This window comes from Cucurbita moschata, unplaced genomic scaffold, assembly GCF_002738365.1.
Source record: "Cucurbita moschata cultivar Rifu unplaced genomic scaffold, Cmos_1.0 Cmo_Scf00011, whole genome shotgun sequence".
Classification (NCBI taxonomy): Eukaryota; Viridiplantae; Streptophyta; class Magnoliopsida; order Cucurbitales; family Cucurbitaceae; genus Cucurbita; species Cucurbita moschata.
In genome coordinates this window covers 4,565,718-4,586,899 of record NW_019268527.1, presented here as the reverse complement: position 1 = coordinate 4,586,899, position 21,182 = coordinate 4,565,718, and the positions used below count along the sequence as shown (strand labels likewise).

Below are 21,182 nucleotides of genomic sequence, written 5' to 3'. Positions count from 1 at the left end.
TTTTTGTAATATTTAACAAAATAAGAGAGAGAAATTAAATTATAGATTGATAATATGACATGATATTTGACCTACAATATAAATTTTTTAATAAATAAAATTTCCATAATTTTATTTTTTAGTTGGCCAAAGTGAATAATTTAAAGATTTTAAAAGGTTCATATCTTATATTAAATAAAGGGGAAGAAAATAAAAATTTGTACAACATGAAGATTCATTGAATGTAATTGCCTAAAAAAAATAGAATAAAGCAAGTCAACTGGGGAACTTTATACCTAATTGTAACAACAAATTATTTTAAACCTAAGTATTTGTATTAATGTGAAAATTAATAACCCACGTGACAAAATGCCATGCTAGCAGATATTGTCTATTTTGATTCGTTACGTATCACCATCAGTCTCATGATTTTAACATGTGTTTACTAGGGAGAGGTTTTCATACTTTTATAAGGAATGACATGTGTCGTTCCCTATTCCAACCGTCCAAAATTTTGAATTTTTAAATCTTTTAAGCAAACTACCAAAAAAAAAAAAAAACACACACACACTGCCCGGTGTTTGGCTCTAATACCCCTGGAATAGCCCACTGCTAGTAGATATTGCTCGCTTTGGCTTGTTATGTATAGTCGTCAGCCTCACGGTTTTAAACACATGTCTATTAGGGAGAAGTTTTCATACTTTTTCAAAGAATGCTATGCTTCGTTTTCCTTTTCAATCAATGTGAATCTCACCGTCCACCCTAGTAAGTCAGCGTCCTCACTGGCATACCGCTCCGATCCAACTTGATACCACTGTAATAGTCCAACCACACCGCTAACAAGTATTTCCCGCTTTGACCCATTGCATATCTCCGTCAACTTCACAATTTTAAAACACGTCTACTAGAGAAATGTTTCCACACCCTCACAAGGAATGCTATGATTCGTTTATCTCTCAAACCAATGTGAGATCTCACAAACTGTGTCGATATTCAAATCTTGACTTCGGTCCAAAATTTTGAATCTTTATTTCAGACGTACTTATCTTTTAAAACATTTAAAAAAAAATAATAGTAATATTAGAAATATTTTTTAAACAAAAGATAAAATTTATAACTTGCAATAATCTTTTAAGCAAATTAAAGAAAAAAAAGTTGAACTAAACATAGGTGACAATTATAATCCAAAGAAAAAACATGGAGCAAAGAACCAGCTGCAGGAAACGTAATAATATACAAAAGAGTACGAGATTCTTCAGAGACAACAAACATGTTTATGCAACTATTAAGAACTCATTCACTTAACTCCCTAAATTTCCCAAAATGTTCCCTAAATAATTGCTTCCCATGAACATGTTCAAGGATTAATTAATGGAGAAGTTAAGTTATGAGCTCTGTTTTGAGTCATCCTTTCCATTTTCGCTACTCTGAGAATCTCTGTTTTTCTCTGTTCTTCCTCCCATGTATTTGTTATTATGCATCCAAACTCTGAGCACCCGTTTTCCGATCCCAATTTCATTACAGAATTCCTCCACTAACCTTTCATCACATTTCCCAATTTTCCATCCCATTTTCTCGGAGAAAGATCGCATCTTTTGCTTTTGATCCCTGCTGAATTTGGTCCTGTTTCTCTTCCTCTGTTTTGGGTTGAATCGACCGCCACGCTGCTCTTGCGCCGCCGCGTCGGTGCTCAATGCCAGCAACATATGAGGGGCGGAGAAGTGAACTGGCGGTGGGATGTGCGAAATTTGTAAAGGGATCGGCGAGGATGGGCTTTGAGGCTTCGGCGACGGCGGTGTGCAGAGGCGATATGATTGGAAACGTCGGTGGGTGGGGAGATTATCATCCGGTTCACGGCGGTGGAAGTTGCGGTGGCAACCACAGGCTGCGCAATTTAGAGAAGTGGGATCGGAGGGTGTGGCAGTAAGTAAAGGCATAAACTCGCCGCAGCCGTCGAGGGCGTGGCCGCCGACGGTGGCGGCGTGATTCTTGAGACATTCTCTGTAATAGATGAACATGGGGGTTGGTTTTGGAGGATGTTAATTGGGAGCATCGGCTGATCTCATTTTATGATGGAGATTATTTGGTTGTTTTTGTGTAAGAGAATGATTAGGGACAAGATTAAGGAGGGAAAAAGGGACTAATTTTGCATTAGAAGAAGATGATTATGATTATGATTATGAACAATGAGACGACGTGACGGTGACGACAATAATGATTAAATTTGGGATCAGAATATAAGAATTTGAGTGTTTGACCAAGACACGTTTTAATTTAACAAATAATAAATCAGATTTAAGATGATTAAACATAATTAAATATAATAATTTTAAAAAAAAAATGATGGAGGGTGAGGACGAGAAAGGAAGAGCAAGAAGTTGGGAAATTTGATGGCCATTAATTAATGAAAAAAGAAATTTAGGTATTGATTCAAATTAGATATAAATCCTTTGATATTTTGATATTTGATTTGATATGCACCCAACAATTAATCAAATTTATGTCTTGATTATCTTTTTAACTAATATTTTTGAGAAGTGGGGTGGGTAGATATTCGATCATTATTAGATGTACTTTGGTTGGGTTGCTTGGATTGGTAACTTACAAATTTCACAACCGAATTATCAATTTTTGGGTTGGGTTTGGGTTGTGAAACAACAAAGCGCTGAACGGAGGAGCCCGACGAGAAATACAGAGTGGAGAAGTTCGATGAAAGTGGAATAGAGTGCTGAGCGAAGAGCCCGTTGGCTCTGATGAGAAACATAGAGATGAGGTCGAGCGGAGAAATGGGAACTGAGAAGAGAGTCCAACAAAGAATATAAAGAGGTGAGCGATGTCGACATCTGAGGACACATAGAACAACGACACAGAGTGTCGAGAGGAGTTGAACGACGAAGACGAACATAGTGATGTAAGTGTGTGAGACTAGGAGTGCAAGAGTCGAGACTTCATTTCACTTACCCAGTTGTTCTAGAGGTCGAAGACGAATGCTGCGTGAGACTGCAAGACAAAGTCTCAAACTCACCGTCAAAGAGTAGAGAGGGAGACAGACAGTCTATAGAGTGCAGATGCATATGCATATGCTGACGGTGACTCGGAGGCTGGGGCTACATGGGCTTGAGCCTATTTTATTTTCTTTTTTTTTTTAAGGTTCTCGAGTTGGGTCGGGTTGACTCAATAATTTAAATTTCAAACCCTCATATCAGGTTTCAAAAAAACAAACTCAATCCAAACATGAAATCCTTTTAAACTCAACCCAATTTTTATAATTCGAGTTGGATTCTCAGGTTAAGAATGTACACTCCTACTCATTATTTGAGGCACGTGGTCATTTTTAAACCATATAAGGCCAAAGAGAATGAATAAATCAAAGGGCATAGGATGTCGGGCTTAGTGTGATAATGGAAGCCATTAAGAGCATAATTAAGGGAGGTGGGGAGGGGAGGGGTAAAATCAAAGGGAAGAGGTGACAGATTTGTCTCATAATGAAAGATAATGCTGAGTCATTGAAATGACTAATGAGTGATTAAATTAGGAGTGAAGAAAGCAGCACAAAGCTTTGCGGCTTCACCCTTTTTTCACACTTCAATTTTATCTTTGAAACGACATTATGACAACCAGAGGCCAAGGCGTGCTCTAATTAATGGCCAGGCCGTGGATGTGCCGCAACTAATGCGGTGGACATGCCGGTGCCGCCATAGTTATAGGCCTAGGGGGTTGCGGCACTATGATCCAACATCACCATGCGTCCTCCTTATGGCCATATAATCAAACTTGACAATTTACTTTTCCCTTCGCATGTTTATTCGTGAAAAAAAGAAAGAAAAAAAAAAGGGAAACGAAAAGTCTTGCTTCAGTGGGATCTCACAAAGTATTTCTTATAAGAGTAGAGAAATCTCTCCCTAACAAATGCATTTTAAAATCGTGAGGCTGAGGCTGACAACGATACATAATGGATAAAAGTGGACAATATCTGCTAGCATTGGGTTTGGGGACAATATTCACTATATGTGGGCTTGGGTGTTATGGACCGATCTGATTCGCTATATGTGAGCTTAGGTGTTATGGACCGATCTGATCTGATCTTTGACAAAGTTATAGGGTATGCTTTGTTGGCTTTGTTTGATTTGGAGTGGAAATGAAACAAATTAAGAAGATAAGGTGAATACAATGAATGGGCAAGAGGGGGCATGAATATGAAGGTTATGGTGGAAAAGTGGTAGGATTGGAGTGGAATAGATGGAAGGGATTGATGAAATGGAAATGGGAATGGGAATGGGAGTAGTCAACAGAACAAAGAACGTGACGGCAGTAAGTACATTTTCTTTAAAGCCAAAGGGACCAAAAATTCATATGGATTTGGTGAAATTATCCTGTCAGAAAAGTCATCAACCTACCTCATCCTTACCCCCTTACACCAAGTATTCTCTTTGGTCATATATGATCATTTCTATTAGTGTAATTCCAGCTCATCTAAGAAAATGCATGGAGGAAAGGAAAGGAATGCACCATTATGAAGAACAATAAGACAGATACTAAAAATGCCAACAGGTTCATCATGCATCAGCTTTTATTATTATTCCCTTTTGTAATCAAAACAAATGAAATGAACCTCTTCTTTTGGTTGATTGATGACTTGATGTGGATCAGCGCCATGGATTTCCCCTTTTTTTTGTGCATATCCTCCCTGGAAACACCCTTAAGAATGAGCTTATGCTGCTTTTGTTGCATCAATTGGACTTCTTGGATCTGTCTGATGGTTTGTGGCCCTTCTTTTGTGCACCTGCTCTAGAGCAAACAAACAAGAAGAAGCGTGACTGATTATGAAGCTATCATTTAATACATGAATTATGACTGTTGGAACAAATCCCCCCTTGAAAGTTAATCGACCATCGGCTTCTTTTGCCTATTTGACCGCGCATATATACCATTAAATCAGTTTTCTAGGTGACAAAAAGTTTACTCAATACTTGGTTCTTGTTCCGACTCCAACTGCTCTTCTTTATGCTGTCCTTTGTTCTTTCAACAAGGGGATCTGGGAAGTCAGAGGCGTCTAGCTTGATATTCAACGCACTGCAAAGAGATCCATGTTGAATGTTTTGATTAAAAGCGTAAGATAAGATAGTTATAAGACAGACAGACCAAACATATAGGTATTTCTAATATATCAGAGACTTCTTAACCATACCCACTATTTCTGTTTGGAGTCCCCCAACTATGGTTAAGTTTTTGTTGCTTAATTACTAAGGGCTATGAGATTGTAAATCAAGAATAACAATTGCATTCTTGTGAAGAATTACTCTCGGTGTATGCAAAATGAATGTAGAAGTCAGATTACAAGATATAGACACTGGTTTTAAGGGAGATCTAGATTTGCCCGTTTCGGTGCTAAAACCATTGGGGGGGATAAATGAAGAGGTTATACAATTTGCACCTATGTAAGTTAAACAGTGTCCTGGTGGGAAGTCATTTGAGGTCCTCATGAAAGTGCGCATAAAAGCAACTTGTGCTGCACCTAAGACTACGGCCTCCCGTTCCTCAAATTAGGCAGAACATAAAGGAAAAGCAAACATTTAGTAAATAAACTTGAAGTTGAATCATTAGTTAACGAATGTGGGAGGTAATATCCACCAGTCTTCGTTGTCGACGTTGCAAGATGCTGATTGCACAAGCCATAATGTAGCAGGGCAAGAGAAAACCAGCTGCTCGAAGCAAGAAAATCTGAACAATATGGTTGAAAACAATATGCACAAATTGAGCAATGTCAAAGATCATAGAAAAAGGAAAACCGTCAGAGAATGTTGCCCATTCCAAATTAAAACAATGAACTCGACTTACAGAGAAGAATGCAGACACGTAATCATCGTCTTCAGAATCTGAGACTTCCATTGCATGGCGCAAGAAAAGTAGGATCATGAGCTGCCATATTGAAATCAAGCAAATGATGTTATCCCATGGAATGGAAAACCCTTCAAGAGTGAGGGCAAGCAATAAAACACCTTCAGGAGTGAGGTATTAGCACAATGGTGTATCTGTTAGCTAGTTATTGAGACTGCAGGGTATCTATATTGACATCAATTTATGAGAAGTGAATGATAACAATAAGATTTGTGATTATACTATCGAGATTTCTTACATGTGATATCAAACAGTAAACTTACAATAAGAGCAGCTGCTCGACAAAATGCTGCTCCACCGGCATCAGAAGCAGCATATTCATCATACTCGACTTCCAATAAATTACGCTCAGTCTCTGCAAAAGCCAAAAGGCGAGGATCGTGTAAACTCAAAGGTGTGCCAGTAATGGTCCACCCTCCCCTGCAGAAGCAAGAACGCAAACAAAGATACGACACGTTTAGCTCAATATCGAAAATGCAAAAAAATCAGAGAGCTTTTCAACAAAAATATTTCAAAAGATAGTCCTGGAAATTTCTAAAGCAAGGAAATTTGAAGCATGTAAGGTACCCAATATCAATAGACGTTTCTTCAACTCGAGGGGGAGGTGGTGGAGCTGTATAATCAGGCTGGTAAGGCTGTACATAATATGTAGGAGTATAAAATCAGATAAGCTGAACCTCTAAAAAAACCATAACATTCAAAGTAGTTGAATTGTTCCATATATATGCGTTAACGCTCATCATCTTAATTTTTTAATCTTTTAATAGTCAAACTGTAACATTTCTTGACTTCATTTTCAATGGAAATATCATTACATAAGAAATGTTTTCTTTCAGCTTATTCTATCCAAGATGCTTTCACCGGATTGTGTCATGGCTCATCCGTGATGTATTGAATGAGTACCATGCGGCCAAATAACATGTCGAGTGCACGTGTGTATATATATACAAAAAAAAAACCACTTTCATTGAAAAATATGAATACAAACACCCCTCACAACAGCAAAGCAACAAGTTTGTCAAAGAATTCTGCCCTTATCCCAAAAAGGGGGCGCAATCGTACCTCCTCTAGTATAGTATCGACATCAAATGCATATATGATCCCAAGGACTTGATATAACCAAGTAAAATCAAGAATGTAAACATACCTGATGACAAATCTCACAAATGATATCCCCTTTTTCATTGCACCAATGCTGTATACACTTCCGATGAGCATACTGGCAAAGTAATCGTTGTTAACATCTCATCTAAATCATAATGCAACACAAGCAGTAAATGCCTCATTAGATGCATTTGAGATAACCGAAACAAGAGAAATGTAAACGGCCTTATAGCATACCGTAGAACATTCCTAAGAAAAATATTCCTCACAATTATGGCGTTCACTTTCGCATATACATTTCAATGTGAGATCCCACAACGATTGGAGAGGAGAACGAATGCCAGTGAGGACACTAGGTCCGGGAGGGGGTGGATTGTGAGATCATACATCGATTGGAGGGGGAACGAAGCATTCTTTATAAGAGTGTAAAAGCAGGAAGCCCGAAAGGGAAAACCCAAAGAGAGCAATATCTGCTAGCGGTGAATTTGGGCTGTTACACGTGTAAATTTTCACATCACCATCGACTAAGCCAGCCATTATTTATTCTTAATCCCATAAGGTATATACCATTAGCGATTTGCAACGAGACCTAAATCCAAACTATTTGAATATAGAACGAAGCAGAGGTTCTATAAAGTTTTATAATGCTTCATTTCTAAAACGAGGGATCAATCATTTATACCTTAAGACTTCCACTACAGGCGCATGGCGTTTCGAGCTTCTTAATCACGTCCTCATCCTGACAAATGCGACACTCCGCTGTCTGAATCAATGAATCATCCTCTCCATCCAAACCCTCATTCTTTTCTTCCCTCTCATCAGCATTGGAATTGGACGTCGAATTAGACAAGCCCACTGAATCGCCGTCCAAGTTCCCTGCGACCGGCAAGAGAGGAACAACCTCAATCGGGCTGAGCTCCGAATCAACGGGCGCCGGCCGAATTAATCGATCCACATACAAAGCGAGATGATCGCTCATTCTCCGCAACCAGAAATCAAACACCTAAGTCACCAAAAACAAACCTCATTGGCTCACAGTGGCAAATAATTAAACACTACAGGAATTAAAAACAAAAGAGGCGTACTAGTAGTAATCGGAGCAAATGATGAGAAAGCTAGAATCCCCAGCGATCGCGCTGAGAGGGCAGCGGACCGGAGGGGTTCCGGAGCAGTGCTGAAGAGCGGAGGAAGAATGAGGAGGGACTTAATCAAATGGAAGTGGGCTGGATCAAATTGGGACATAATCCAAGAACATACATGTGGTAATGCAATGAAATCGGGCTGGTTTCGTTCCGTCCAAAACGGGAATTGACCTTCGTCGCCAAGAACAACAAATCTTCTAAGGTATATAGATGTAACGAAAAATACAATCCGATAACGGGACTTGTAATATTGGCGCGTAAGTAGCCGGGTCCGGGTTCTTCCTATCGTCCACGCCATCTGGCCCGCCATGCATTAAATATTTATCATTTATCCGAGATTTTAGTCAAAATATCTAAAATAGTGGGGTGAGAGAGGTTCGAACTCTCGACCTCAGGATAACTCTTTAGCTATGAGACCTACGCGCTAGCCAACTGCGCCACCACCCCTTGGTGTTTACAGACTAGACAAATTTAGTTACGAAATTTTATATAATCCTAATATCGCAATAATGAGATTTTAACATAATATCTATAAATGGGGTGAGAGAGGCTCGAACTCTCGACCTCGGATAACTCTTTAGCTATGAGACCTACGCGCTAGCCAACTGCGCCACCACCCCTTGGTGTTTACAGACTAGACAAATTTAATTACGAAATTTTATATAATCCTAATATCGCAATAATGAGATTTTAACATAATATCTATAAATGGGGTGAGAGAGGTTCGAACTCTCGACCTCAGGATAACTCTTTAGCTATGAGACCTACGCGCTAGCCAACTGCGCCACCACCCCTTAGTGTTTACAGTGTTAATCTAAATTACATTAATAATTACACATATTCCTAACACGAGTAATAATTTATATTAAAATATTATATATTTAAAAATCTTATTTTTTTTATAAATTTTCTGACTCCACCCTTAATACTAATTTTCGTTGAATAAAGTAATTATTATTATTATAAGTATAGTGTGAACTGTGAACTGTGAACTTTGAAGTTGGAGAGTCAATGCAAGAGTCAGATCCATCCGCCAAATGGCACTCAAAATAATTAAATTCACACACGAAAAACACAGCAAAACAAATTTAAAAAAATAGTTTATAAAAAATAAAAATTGGCCGACGTTATTAAATGACAATATGAACGTTCCTATTTAGAAGAGATCCGAAAAAGATGGCCTGTCATTTCCTGTATCCACAGATAATATCCCTAAACGATGCCTTCCATGTACGTCTCTATATAACACCCTTTCCTTTACTCCAAAGCTTATCAAACCAATACGCATCAGCCATGAGTTCCTTCACTCGCTTTGTTCTTATCAACCTTGTCATCTTCCAATGCCTGTCGCTTCTCTGCCTCGCCCAAGACTTTGATTTCTTCTACTTTGTTCAAAGTGTGAGTTTTTAAGTGTCATTTGAGACTAAACCCAGTTCGAAAGATTCAATTTTTAGTGTTGTTTTGTTGAGATTTTTGTGTTTCGTTTGGTTTTGCAGTGGCCTGGTTCTTACTGTGATACGGGAAGAAGCTGCTGCTATCCCCGCGCTGGAAAACCGTCTGCTGACTTCAAAATCCATGGCCTTTGGCCTAATTACAATGATGGCACTTACCCCTCTAATTGCGACTCATCCAACCCCTTCGATCGAACTCAGGTACTTATATGTGAGATCCCACATCGGTTGGAGAGGAAAACAAAGCATTCGTTATAAGGGTGTAGAAACCTCTCAAACGCGTTTTAAAACCTTGAGGAAAAGTCCAAAGAACTTGATAACTAATAGTGGTGGGCTTAGGCTGTTACAAATAGTATCAGAATCTGACGCCATGTAGTGTACAGACGCTGACCCCTAAGCGGGTGGATTGTGAGATCTCATATCAGTTGAAGAGAGGAGCGAAGCATTATTTATAAGGGTGTGGAAACCTCTCCGAGAAAAAGTTCAAATAAAACAATATCTGCTAACTGTGGACTGTTAAACAAATGGTAACAGAGCCAGACACCAGTCAGTGTTCTAGAAAGAACGCTGGCCCCCAAGAACATGATTGTGAGATACCACATCGTTTGGAGAGGGAACGAAGCATTCCTTATAAGGATGTGAAACCTCTTCCTATCAAACGAGTTTTAAAACATCAGAGTTAGACACTAAGCTGTGTGTCAGCGAAAACGCTGGCCCGTGGATTGTGAGATCCGACATTTGTTGGAGAAAGGAAACGAAACATTACTTAATAATAGTGTGAAAACCTCTCGACTCGTTTTAAAATTTTAATGAAAAGTACGAAAGAAAAAGCTTAAAGAACACAATATTTACTCGCGGTGGACTTTCTGTTACAACTTAATTCTTTTTAAGTGATGTTTTATATGGGACGCAGATATCAGATTTGGTGAGCAGCATGCAAAGGAACTGGCCATCACTAGCGTGTCCAAGCAGCGACAGCACGAAATTCTGGGCGCATGAGTGGGACAAACATGGGACATGCGCGGAGTCAGTGCTCGACCAACATGGATACTTTGAGACGAGCCTGAAGCTTAAAAGCCAAGCCAACATCCTGCAAGCTCTGGAAACAGCAGGAATAAACCCAGATGGAAGTTATTACAGTTTGGATAAGATTAAGAGTGCCATAGAAGAAGGAGTTGGGTACAGGCCTGGAATCACCTGCAACGTGGATGATTCCGGCAACCGTCAACTGTACGAGGTTTACTTGTGCGTGGATTCTTCCGCCTCTGGTTTCATAAATTGCCCAATTTTCCCGAGCGGACAATGTGGCTCTACCGTTGAGTTTCCCAAATTTTAGGAACTCTGGTCTTATGTTTATGTTATTTCTTGCATTTTGTTTTATGTTCCTAACAGATGTGTGTTCAGGGTGAAAATTCTCTATTTATAATCAGAATTAAATAAATTACAAAGAAAAAGAAAATGAAAATGGATAGAACATTTATATAAGATATTTGTCTATAATAAAAGTCAAATATGATAGTTGCTATAAACCATAATATAAGGCTAAATATACTAACACCGTGAAAAGTGAAGCTTGGATTTGAAAAATGTTAAAAGATGTCAAGAAACACTTATTGTAAAGATGTCAGCAACATAGAGATGGGAAGATACATATTGTGTGCAACGCTTGCCAGCGACAATAAGTTTTCAAAGGAAATGATAATCTAATTCAACATGTCGCTTGTGAGAAACATAATTAAAGCTAAAAAAAAAAAAGAAATAGCACTTTTGTTGTCACACAAGAGTAAGAGTTGTTGTGGAATAGGAACCTTAACATAACGAAGCATATGTTTGACAGAAACAGTAGGGATATGCAATAATTGATTGACAGAATTGATAGCATTGGCAATATCTAAACCCGTAATGGTCAAGTACTGAAGGGTGCTAACAATAGATCGATAGAAAGTAGGATCAGAGAAAGGAGAACCATCAACAATCAAGTGTTGAGAAACAACCATGGAGTGCGGATTGATTTGCTATCGAACAAATGAGCACGAGTAAGAATAACTTAAACATATTTTAACTGATTAATAAAGAGATTACGAGGAGTAAGTGAAGCTTCAAGACAAAAAATAAGAGTAAATAAAGAATATACTAAGAAAACTATATTAAAGACTAATGCCAATAATGAAACCCTAAGATCTGCGTCTCCAAAAGAGAGCCAAGAGTGAAGACAGACGGATTACATTTAAAGCAATAGAGCAGAGGAAATTATAGTCACGATAATAGACCCAAAGACGACGATTCTGTTCACAGCACTGTTGAGGATTATTGGGATTGGGAGTGTCCCACATTGGTTAATTTAGTGGAAGATCATGGGTTTATAAATGAGGAATACTATCTCCATTGGTATGAGGCCTTTTGGGAAGCCCAAAGCAAAGCCATGAGAGCTTATCCTCAAAGTGGACAGGAGAGTCGTGATTTCTAACATGGTATCAGAGCCATGCCAATAGAATCCTCAAATATCGAACAAAGAATCAAATTTGAGAAAAATCAACTTAGCTATATTATGTAATTAAAGAAATTAATGTAATTTACCTTTTAAAATCAATTTCGATCATTAAATTATTTATATTTTTTTAAAGATGAAACTGAAAGGGAAAAAGAAAAAATGAATGGAAAATATAATTGTGGTAAAAAGTAAATTATTTTATTTTATTTATTTGAGGTTTTTCTTAATGAAAGGTAATTTCGATCATTAAATTATTTATATTTTTTTAAAGATGAAACTGAAAGGGAAAAAGAAAAAATGAATGGAAAATATAATTGTGGTAAAAAGTAAATTATTTTATTTTATTTATTTGAGGTTTTTCTTAATGAAAGGTAATTTCGATCATTAAATTATTTATATTTTTTTAAAGATGAAACTGAAAGGGAAAAAGAAAAAATGAATGGAAAATATAATTGTGGTAAAAAGTAAATTATTTTATTTTATTTATTTGAGGTTTTTCTTAATGAAAGGTAATTTCGATCATTAAATTATTTATATTTTTTTAAAGATGAAACTGAAAGGGAAAAAGAAAAAATGAATGGAAAATATAATTGTGGTAAAAAGTAAATTATTTTATTTTATTTATTTGAGGTTTTTCTTAATGAAAGGTAATTTTGTAATTAGGTTAAAATGACAATTATTTATTTATTTAAAAAAAGATAAAATAAAATAAAATAAAATAAAAACGAGGATCGTAGAATTTCAGATAGAGGACTTTGCTTCTTTCCTAAAGATGAGGTTTTCTCTATCCATTTCCGGAAAGTGGGCGCTTGCCGGCGTCACTTTCTTCTTGCAACAACAATCCTTTATGCATTTTCAAGGTAAATTGTTTCTGTCTCTCTGACCTTGCTTGACGGCGAATTGGATACTGGAAGCACGATTCAGTGCAGTATCCAGCTTCATCCTGTTCTTGCTCTTTGATTTCTGGGTTGAATTTCAACTAATTTCAGTACTCCGGCGGGAATTTTATGCAAGTTGTTTTGAAGTTGAGATAATTTACGTTCCTAGAATTGAGTATTCAAATGGCAATCTCGTGTATTCCAACAAGCCAATTTGCTCTCTCAAAACCCAAGAATGAGTCCATAAATCAACCCCACCCACTTTCTCTTTTCTCCAAATGTACATCTCTGAGGGAGCTCAAGCAAATTCAAGCTTATACCATCAAAACAAATCTTCACAATGACATCTCTGTTCTCACAAAGCTCATTAATTTCTGCACGCGTAGCCCCACCACTTCGTCCATGGACCATGCCCACCACCTGTTCGATAAAATGCTTGACAAGGATATTGTACTGTTTAACATAATGGCTCGTGGTTATGCTCGCTCTAATTCTCCATATCTTATATTCTCTCTTTTTGCTCAAGTCCTGTTCTCTGGATTGCTTCCTGATGACTACACATTCTCGTCCCTTCTCAAGGCGTGTGCTGGTTCCAAGGCCTTGGAAGAAGGCAGGCAGTTGCATTGCTTTGCTATTAAACTAGGATTTGGTCACAATATTTACATATGCCCAACCCTTATAAATATGTATGCGGCGTGCAATGACATGAATGCAGCACGGGGAGTTTTTGATGGAATGGAGGAGCCATGTATTGTTAGCTATAATGCCATTATTACGGGTTATGCTCGAAGTAGTCAGCCGAATGAGGCTTTGTCATTGTTTAGAGAATTGCAAGCTAGCAATCTTGAGCCTACTGATGTTACAATGCTTAGTATAATTATGTCATGTGCTCTGTTGGGAGCACTAGATCTTGGAAGGTGGATTCATGAATATGTTAAGAAGAAAGGATTTGATAAATTTGTGAAGGTGAACACTGCACTTATAGATATGTATGCGAAATGCGGTAGTATAGTTGATGCCATTTCGATCTTCGAGGGAATGCGTGTGAGAGACACACAAGCTTGGTCTGCAATGATAGTTGCATTTGCAACTCATGGGGATGGCTTGAAAGCCATCTCGATGTTCGAAGAGATGAAGAAAGCAGGAGTTCGACCTGATGAGATTACGTTTTTGGGACTTTTGTATGCTTGCAGTCATGCTGGACTAGTAGATGAAGGTACAGGTTATTTCTATAGCATGTATAAAAACCATGGAATAACTCCAGGGATCAAGCATTATGGATGTATGGTCGATTTGCTTGGTCGAACAGGTCGACTAGACGAGGCTTACAAGTTCATAGATGAATTGGCAATTAAGCCGACACCTATTCTCTGGCGCACCCTGTTATCTGCTTGCAGCAACCACGGTAATGTCGACTTGGCAAAGCGAGTCATTGAACGGATTTTTGAATTAGATGATTCCCATGGAGGCGACTATGTCATATTATCGAACTTGTGTGCTCGATTAGGAAGATGGGAGGACGTGAACCGTCTGAGGAAATTGATGAAAGATAGAGGGGTGGTGAAGGTTCCTGGGTGTAGTTCTGTGGAGGTAAACAATGTAGTACACGAGTTCTTCTCTGGAGATGGAGTTCACTCCATTTCAGTCGAGCTGCGACGAGCGCTCGACGAGTTAATCAAGGAAATAAAGTTAGCGGGATATGTACCGGATACTTCTTTAGTATATCATGCTGATATGGAAGAGGAAGCGAAAGAGCTTGTCCTGAGATATCACAGCGAAAAGCTAGCCATGGCTTTTGGGCTCCTAAATACACCTCCCGGTACAACTATAAGGGTAGTCAAGAACCTCCGTATTTGTGGAGACTGTCACAATGCTGCAAAGCTTATATCTCTGATTTTCGGGAGGCAGATCGTCATTAGGGACGTTCAACGATTCCATCGCTTTGAAGACGGGCAATGCTCCTGTTGTGATTTCTGGTAATAGAATATGTTGAAATCATAAGCCATTGTTACAGTTGACATTTCTTCTGCAATGGCCATGCTCCTTTATGTTTGTATAGCCATGAAGATCTCAGAACAAGATTCGTTTGAAGTTTGGACCTCCCCCATATATCCATCAGTCAGCGTATCATTGATAATCAATACAGTGATTGTCCCGTTCCTATAGAACCTATCATTAAAATATCTCTGGAACTAGGGTTGAGCGGAGGGAAAAGTTCCATAAGATGGAGAATTCAAACCATTAGCCACACACGAGGTTTGTGAGTAAGTGATTGTTTGATAATGAGTAAGGAATACTCGTATTTCTGCTAAATAAAATGTATTGAACTCATAATTCATTAGAAATGTCAACAAAGTCTCATGAATAAACTCCTCTCGGTTGTTCAATCATTAGATATGAGAAATTCTTACTATAAATCAAGCTCAATAGAATTCCTTTTTTTATGTCGTGATAATGTGACTATTGCTTAATATCAGTTGAATGTCGAGTGCGAGCATTCATCCAATATTGATTGCCTCTTAATCAAAGTACTTTTAAGTTTCTCTTTCATACATCTAACATTTTAAAACCGTAAGCCACATCCTACTGACCTCCTCGAACAATTCCATCAATTGGTTTGTTTTATGTATTTCTTTTGCCGGTCGCCCGTAGATCACCAAAAACTGATATTTTGGTTCGGTTATAATTATAAATAGGATAGAAATTGAATTCCATTGGTAAACAAAATTAATACTCTACAATCATTCACACCCAACCAATTATAGGTCAAATAAGTATAAAAAAGAAAATAAATAGAAATTAGAAACGACACCGTTTTGGGTGGTTGTTGAGATATTAGGTGAAATTGGAAAAATTCAACTGACGTCCCCAAGGGTGTAAACTAAAAGGGAAGACATGAAGATAAGACTTCGTAAAAAGCAAAAAAAAAGAAAAAGAAAAGTATCTAAAAATCGAGGACGACAAGGACAGGACCTTCCTTCTGAACAGTCCAATCAAAATCCGCCACGTCAAACAGCGAATTTGATTATGTGTAAAGATGGCTTTACGCTATTGGTTTGTCGCGGAGGGATAAGCCACCGACCGGGTAACCCGGAAAATAGTTCGTCGCTTTTTCTCTTTTGAAATTATAGATTAAACGGTGTCGTGTTTTTTTTTTTTTTTAATTAATGTAACAACAACTATTCTAATGTTGAAAATTAAAATTAAAATCAAATTTGAAGTTTGAAGATCTGGGATTTATTTAATATATTATTCTCTCTTATTCTCTATTTTTTTTCTATTTTTTTCTATTTTTTATTTCCTGTCTTTTGCTTTGACGTCGACCCCAAGCTTGAAACGACAGCGATCTATTACTCTCTCTCTCTCTTTCTCTCTTTATTCTTCTTCTTCTTCATCTTCTTCCACCGTCTTCCAACTTCTCAATTTTTTTGCCGCCTTAACTACATTTTCTCTGCATTTCTCTCCGGCGGAAGTTCCTCTTCACATTTTCGAGGTAAATTTGCTTTCCATCTCCACTTTTACTGTATATGTTCTTCTTCGATGGACTATTGATGTTCTGACTAGTTCTATGGAACGCCTACACAATGTCTTTGGATCTCTTTGTGATTTCCGTCGCCGGAATTTTGTTTGAGGTTTCTGTGTGAGATTCTGATGATTTGCTAGTTGAAGGAGATCGAGTATTGTTTTGCTGTTTGTTTTGTACTTGTTTGAAGTTGGAGAAATTGTATCTAATGAAGTGCGGATGAATTTTTTGTTGTTTTTGTTTAGTGTTCCTTTTATTTTGCTTCTCCTTGTGTTTTCTGGTACTGTTAATAATTTTTGTTTGAGTTTTGTAATTTTTTTTTTTGAGAAAGTGTTTTTTGCGATTTACGCGGCATGTAAGGTCGGATTATTGATGTTAGAATTAAGTTCTGAAACTTATTAACTATCTGTCGTAAGTAGCTGGCCTACTATCTTGTGCATTAAGTAGCAATAGGATTTGCGATATCTTGCAATTAATGCATGTCGAAGGTCTCATTTAATTTATATCTACCACTTGTTCCGAGAGATTTCTGTTCTTTGTTATCAATTGTTTCGTGTAAATATGCTTTCAGAATTAATCTCGAGGAGCAAGATTTCCAGCGGCTGGGGGTTTATTTTGTTATTGCTTAATAATGGTGGCTTGGGATTAGAGCTATTGGTTATTAGGCAATTGTTTAATTGCCAGAATGAAGAAAAATTATGGCCGGGTTCTGGTTGCGTCCTTGTCTATGCTGTTGTTGATGGTTTATGTTATCTCAAGAAGTTCAACTCGGCAAAATTATTATGCAACGCCCTTGTACAATTCCGTTGATCCTCTTCAGTGGCTCAATCCTGCAGTTCCAACTGCAGTACAAAATCCTGAAATTGCATATCAAGTGATTTCTGCTGACTCTATAATATCCAGTCTGTTCACTCCGGGGAACTTTACTGATGGAGAGAATCAAGCTCTTCAGACTTGGAACCATTTAAAAACCATAATTAATCATACACGAGGTTTGCCTAATTCCGTTGAGGCCATTAAGGAAGCTGGGGGTGTATGGGATATTCTCAAGGCTTCGATTGAAAAGGAAAGGCTTGGTTATACAAACGGAAGTGCACGTGTGAAAGAGAAGCAATGCCCTCATTTTCTAACCAAAATGAATGCAACAAAGCTTGACCACAATGGTCATAAGCTGAGAATGCCATGTGGTCTGACTCAGGGTTCTTCAATCACAGTCATCGGCATTCCAGATGGACTTCTTGGAAATTTTCGAATTGACTTAACCGGGGAACCACTGCCTGGGGAGCCTGATCCACCCCTCATTTTGCATTATAATGTTCGGCTTTTGGGGGATAAGTTAACTGAGGATCCTGTAATTGTTCAGAACACCTGGACAGTTTCTCATGATTGGGGAGATGAGGAGCGATGTCCATCCCCTGATTCTGATGAAAATGGAAAAGGTATAAACGTGTATCATATTTCTTTTGAATAATTTCATGCATTCACTACGTAAAATAACTATTTTAGTCAAGATTATGTTTTAAAAATATGGAGTCTTGAAATGTGTTGCTTCTATTTTAAAGCTATTCAAGTTTGATTACATACAATCTTACCTTGTGGCTCGCTGATGTTAAAGAACATTGACTCGAGTTGCACGATGCGCACGTAATTGATTTATCAAGCATTGTTTCCTTTCACTTTGAAATTAATGTTGTTGGTTTTATATCCTAGTGGATGAATTGGAGAAATGCAACAAGATAGTGGGCAATGTCGAAACTCGCCTTTCTGGTTCGAACAAGAATTTCAACAAATCAAAATCTATGGTGCAAGGAGCTAAAACAAGACCGTACTTCCCCTTCAAACTTGGTCAACCATTTGCTGCTACACTTAGAGTGGGAGTAGATGGAATCCAGATGACAGTTGATGGAAAGCATGTTACTTCTTTTGCTTACCGCGAAGTATTATCACTCATTCTTATATTCGTTATCTTTACATTGATCTCTGAACAATCAATCTAATGCTGTTTTGGCTTGCCTCTTATTTAGACTTTGGAGCCATGGCTGGTCAGTGAAGTGAAGATTTCAGGAGACTTGAAATTAATTTCTGTCCTGGCTAGTGGTTTGCCCACATCCGAGGATTCTGATCATATTGTTAACATAGAAGCATTAAAATCTTCACCCCTCTCACCGGCAAAACCATTGGATCTTTTCATTGGTGTTTTCTCCACAGCAAACAATTTTAAATATCGGATGGCCATTCGGAGAACCTGGATGCAGTATCCTGCAGTACAGTCAGGGTCTGTTGCAGTTCGCTTCTTTGTTGGGTTGGTGAGCTTCGCATGTACTCTTCTTTGATCGAAAAGAATCCCATACAATCAGGACTTGGTTTCATAAGATTCTAAGTTTTAGCTGTTCGTCACATGAACCACAATTTATTTCCCAAATTTATCTTGAGGCCACTTCTAAGTCTGCTCATAATGTTTTCAAGTGAAGTTGAGTGAGCTGCTCGAGAAGCCTGCTACTCTATTTTTAAAAATCTATTGGTTGGGTACTTGAATTGGAATGATTCATCAGCTGTTCATAAGAAAAGTGTGAATTCATAAAGAATACAGTTTTAAGTGGCTTAAAATCAGTTTGCTTCATTTGCAGCATAAGAACCAAATAGTCAATGAGGAACTGTGGGATGAGGCCCGAACATATGGTGACATACAGATGATGCCTTTTGTTGACTATTACAGCGTTATTACCTGGAAAACGTTGGGTATCTGCATCTTCGGGGTAAAGATCCGTTCTTTCACTAAATGATGTGAATTTATCATATGATTCAAGATAACAATCTCGCTGCTTTGACAGGCAGAGATTGCTTCAGCGAAGTATATCATGAAGACAGATGATGATGCCTTTGTTCGAGTGGATGAAGTTCTTGCTTCTCTAAAAAGGATTGATGCACAAAGTGGATTGCTTTATGGACTTATCAACTCAGATTCTCAACCTCACAGAGACCCTGAGAGCAAGTGGTATATTAGCATGGAGGTAATTTTCCAAATCCAATTTTGCTTGTATGGGGAAAGGATCTAACATTGCGTGATAACCCAAGACTAAAAATTCACTTCACTTTTTTTTTTCTTTTCTTTTTTCACTCTTATGGGTCTTAACTAACCTTTTTTGCATTACTGAAAGCAAAAAGAAAAGAAAGAAAAAAAGACTGCCCTGAAAGGAACGCTAACATGCAAGCATTTGTTCCCCATGTTTGAGCTTGTCTGCTTCGAATTTAACCGACATTTCTGTTAAAAAAGAGTTTTTCCGAATATTATTCACATTTTTTAACAAGCTTGCTCATCATTTGCGTGAGTTAAAATATAATCAGTAGCTCAATAGGGTGAAGTCCAATAATTGTATAAACCCATTATATATTTATTTTTAGGAACATGATTTAAGTATCTTTACATATTTTAAGAAAAAGACTTAGATCTATGTTGGGAATAAATTGTCCTTTCACCCTACTTTATTAGGGAGAGGGTTCAATAGTTTCTTCAAAATGTCTTGTAATAACTTCTCGATTGGTAATAAAAAGTACGAGTGTTTTCCACAAACAATTGTGTTCAACAGCCTGTATACCGCGTTCTCGATTTATCTAATATTAGTCGGCCCCTCTTTATTTTCTACCATCTTATTTTCATTGATTGCTCCAATGTAGGCATGGCCCGAAGATAATTATCCAACATGGGCACATGGTCCTGGGTATGTAGTGTCTAATGACATAGCTAAGACCATATCCAAAAACTACAAAGAGGGCCGCTTAAAGGTATCTGTTATTTCTTCGATCGAAAAAGGTATTATTCCATAAAGGAAAAACTAAAAACAGGATGTCATTTCTTCAGATGTTTAAATTAGAAGATGTAGCCATGGGAATATGGATAGAAAACATGAAGAAAGACGGCCTCAAAGTTCAGTACGAGAAGGACGACAGAATTCACATTGAAGGTTGTAAGGATGATTATGTGGTTGCTCATTACCAGGGACCTCGGGAGATGCTCTGTTTATGGCAGAAACTTCAGGAAGGAAATGGTATTAGATGCTGTGGTTCTGATAACTAAGAGGTACTATTCTAACGGTCGAGCTAGTACATATTAAACAACGATACAAGGGTCGATCCCCCCTGAAAGAGAAAGAGGTAACATGAGAAATTTTACACCCTCTTAACAATTGCTGTGTAATTAGATGTTTGTGTAGAGAAGCCTATGAATTAAAGAGTTGCTTGAAATTTTGTACATTTCAAGTGACCGAGAGTGTCGTGTTAGAATGAGAGTTGTAGCATGTACAGTGGTATATAGTAACAATAGGCAATCAATTAAATTCTTACCAAATCGTTGCTTCATCACAATTCATTTTCAATGATGTTTGTGCAATTACATTTACAACTTGCCTTAATTCTGAACATATCTATTATTGATTATCATACAAAATCCATCTGCCTGCAGTATTTGGTATAATAGATGTATGCTCTACCTCTACCCAGAACAGTATGTATCAGATTATGCCCAAGTATAAAATCAATTGATTATCATACAGATTAGGAGCTAATGCATGTGCAGTTCACTCTTACTTTCCAAGGTGGGGAAGTTAAATGGCTTTGACTGGAACCCAAAGAGTGAAGATGCCTTTGACATCAGACCAGGCATGCCATCGAGCTGAATAATACCATCTTTAAGAAAAAGATTTAGATATTTAAAAAGTA

At 37.8% G+C, this 21,182-nt stretch overlaps 5 protein-coding genes and 2 non-coding genes across 15 annotated transcripts; 3 read left to right on the top strand and 4 right to left on the bottom strand.

Moving 5' to 3' along the window:
- Window positions 1-1,181: 1,181 nt before the first annotated feature.
- Window positions 1,182-2,180, bottom strand: LOC111449751 (zinc-finger homeodomain protein 11-like). Its single transcript, XM_023089786.1, has one exon. The coding sequence runs from the start codon at window positions 1,995-1,997 to the stop codon at window positions 1,365-1,367; it is 633 nt and encodes a 210-aa protein (XP_022945554.1). The 5' UTR covers window positions 1,998-2,180; the 3' UTR covers window positions 1,182-1,364.
- Window positions 2,181-4,392: 2,212 nt separating this feature from the next.
- LOC111449748 lies at window positions 4,393-8,380 on the bottom strand. 9 transcript variants are annotated; one of them, XR_002711717.1, is made up of 10 exons: window positions 8,067-8,204; window positions 7,664-7,984; window positions 7,025-7,096; window positions 6,445-6,512; window positions 6,141-6,297; window positions 5,818-5,898; window positions 5,611-5,700; window positions 5,414-5,516; window positions 4,943-5,052; window positions 4,393-4,762 (listed from the first exon to the last, which is right to left on the bottom strand). XR_002711717.1 is itself a non-coding variant. In XM_023089782.1 (9 exons), the coding sequence occupies exons 2-9, from the start codon at window positions 7,958-7,960 to the stop codon at window positions 5,045-5,047; spliced, it is 876 nt and encodes a 291-aa protein (XP_022945550.1). In that variant the 5' UTR covers window positions 7,961-7,984; window positions 8,067-8,204; the 3' UTR covers window positions 4,393-5,044. The 9 variants fall into 9 exon arrangements, 4 of the variants coding, with proteins under 4 accessions (XP_022945550.1, XP_022945551.1, XP_022945549.1 ...); XR_002711718.1 differs by having other exon boundaries at window positions 4,758-4,767; window positions 4,950-5,052; XM_023089782.1 differs by having other exon boundaries at window positions 4,393-5,052.
- Window positions 8,381-8,485: 105 nt separating this feature from the next.
- TRNAM-CAU lies at window positions 8,486-8,570 on the bottom strand. The gene is given in 2 exon segments: window positions 8,486-8,521; window positions 8,533-8,570. It is a non-coding gene; the product is annotated as a tRNA-Met (tRNA).
- A 262-nt stretch (window positions 8,571-8,832) lies between these two features.
- TRNAM-CAU lies at window positions 8,833-8,917 on the bottom strand. The gene is given in 2 exon segments: window positions 8,833-8,868; window positions 8,880-8,917. It is a non-coding gene; the product is annotated as a tRNA-Met (tRNA).
- Window positions 8,918-9,390: 473 nt separating this feature from the next.
- Window positions 9,391-10,973, top strand: LOC111449750 (extracellular ribonuclease LE). The gene is made up of 3 exons (XM_023089785.1): window positions 9,391-9,521; window positions 9,620-9,775; window positions 10,488-10,973. The coding sequence occupies exons 1-3, from the start codon at window positions 9,417-9,419 to the stop codon at window positions 10,908-10,910; spliced, it is 684 nt and encodes a 227-aa protein (XP_022945553.1). The 5' UTR covers window positions 9,391-9,416; the 3' UTR covers window positions 10,911-10,973.
- A 1,832-nt stretch (window positions 10,974-12,805) lies between these two features.
- On the top strand, window positions 12,806-15,316 carry LOC111449232 (pentatricopeptide repeat-containing protein At2g02980, chloroplastic). Its single transcript, XM_023089036.1, has one exon. The coding sequence runs from the start codon at window positions 13,127-13,129 to the stop codon at window positions 14,921-14,923; it is 1,797 nt and encodes a 598-aa protein (XP_022944804.1). The 5' UTR covers window positions 12,806-13,126; the 3' UTR covers window positions 14,924-15,316.
- Window positions 15,317-16,252: 936 nt separating this feature from the next.
- Window positions 16,253-20,839, top strand: LOC111449679 (beta-1,3-galactosyltransferase GALT1-like). The gene is made up of 8 exons (XM_023089681.1): window positions 16,253-16,436; window positions 17,038-17,905; window positions 18,177-18,403; window positions 18,491-18,772; window positions 19,094-19,222; window positions 19,298-19,477; window positions 20,142-20,249; window positions 20,326-20,839. Exons 2-8 carry the CDS (start codon window positions 17,152-17,154, stop codon window positions 20,539-20,541), a joined length of 1,896 nt encoding a protein of 631 aa, XP_022945449.1. The 5' UTR covers window positions 16,253-16,436; window positions 17,038-17,151; the 3' UTR covers window positions 20,542-20,839.
- The last annotated feature ends 343 nt before the right edge of the window (window positions 20,840-21,182 follow it).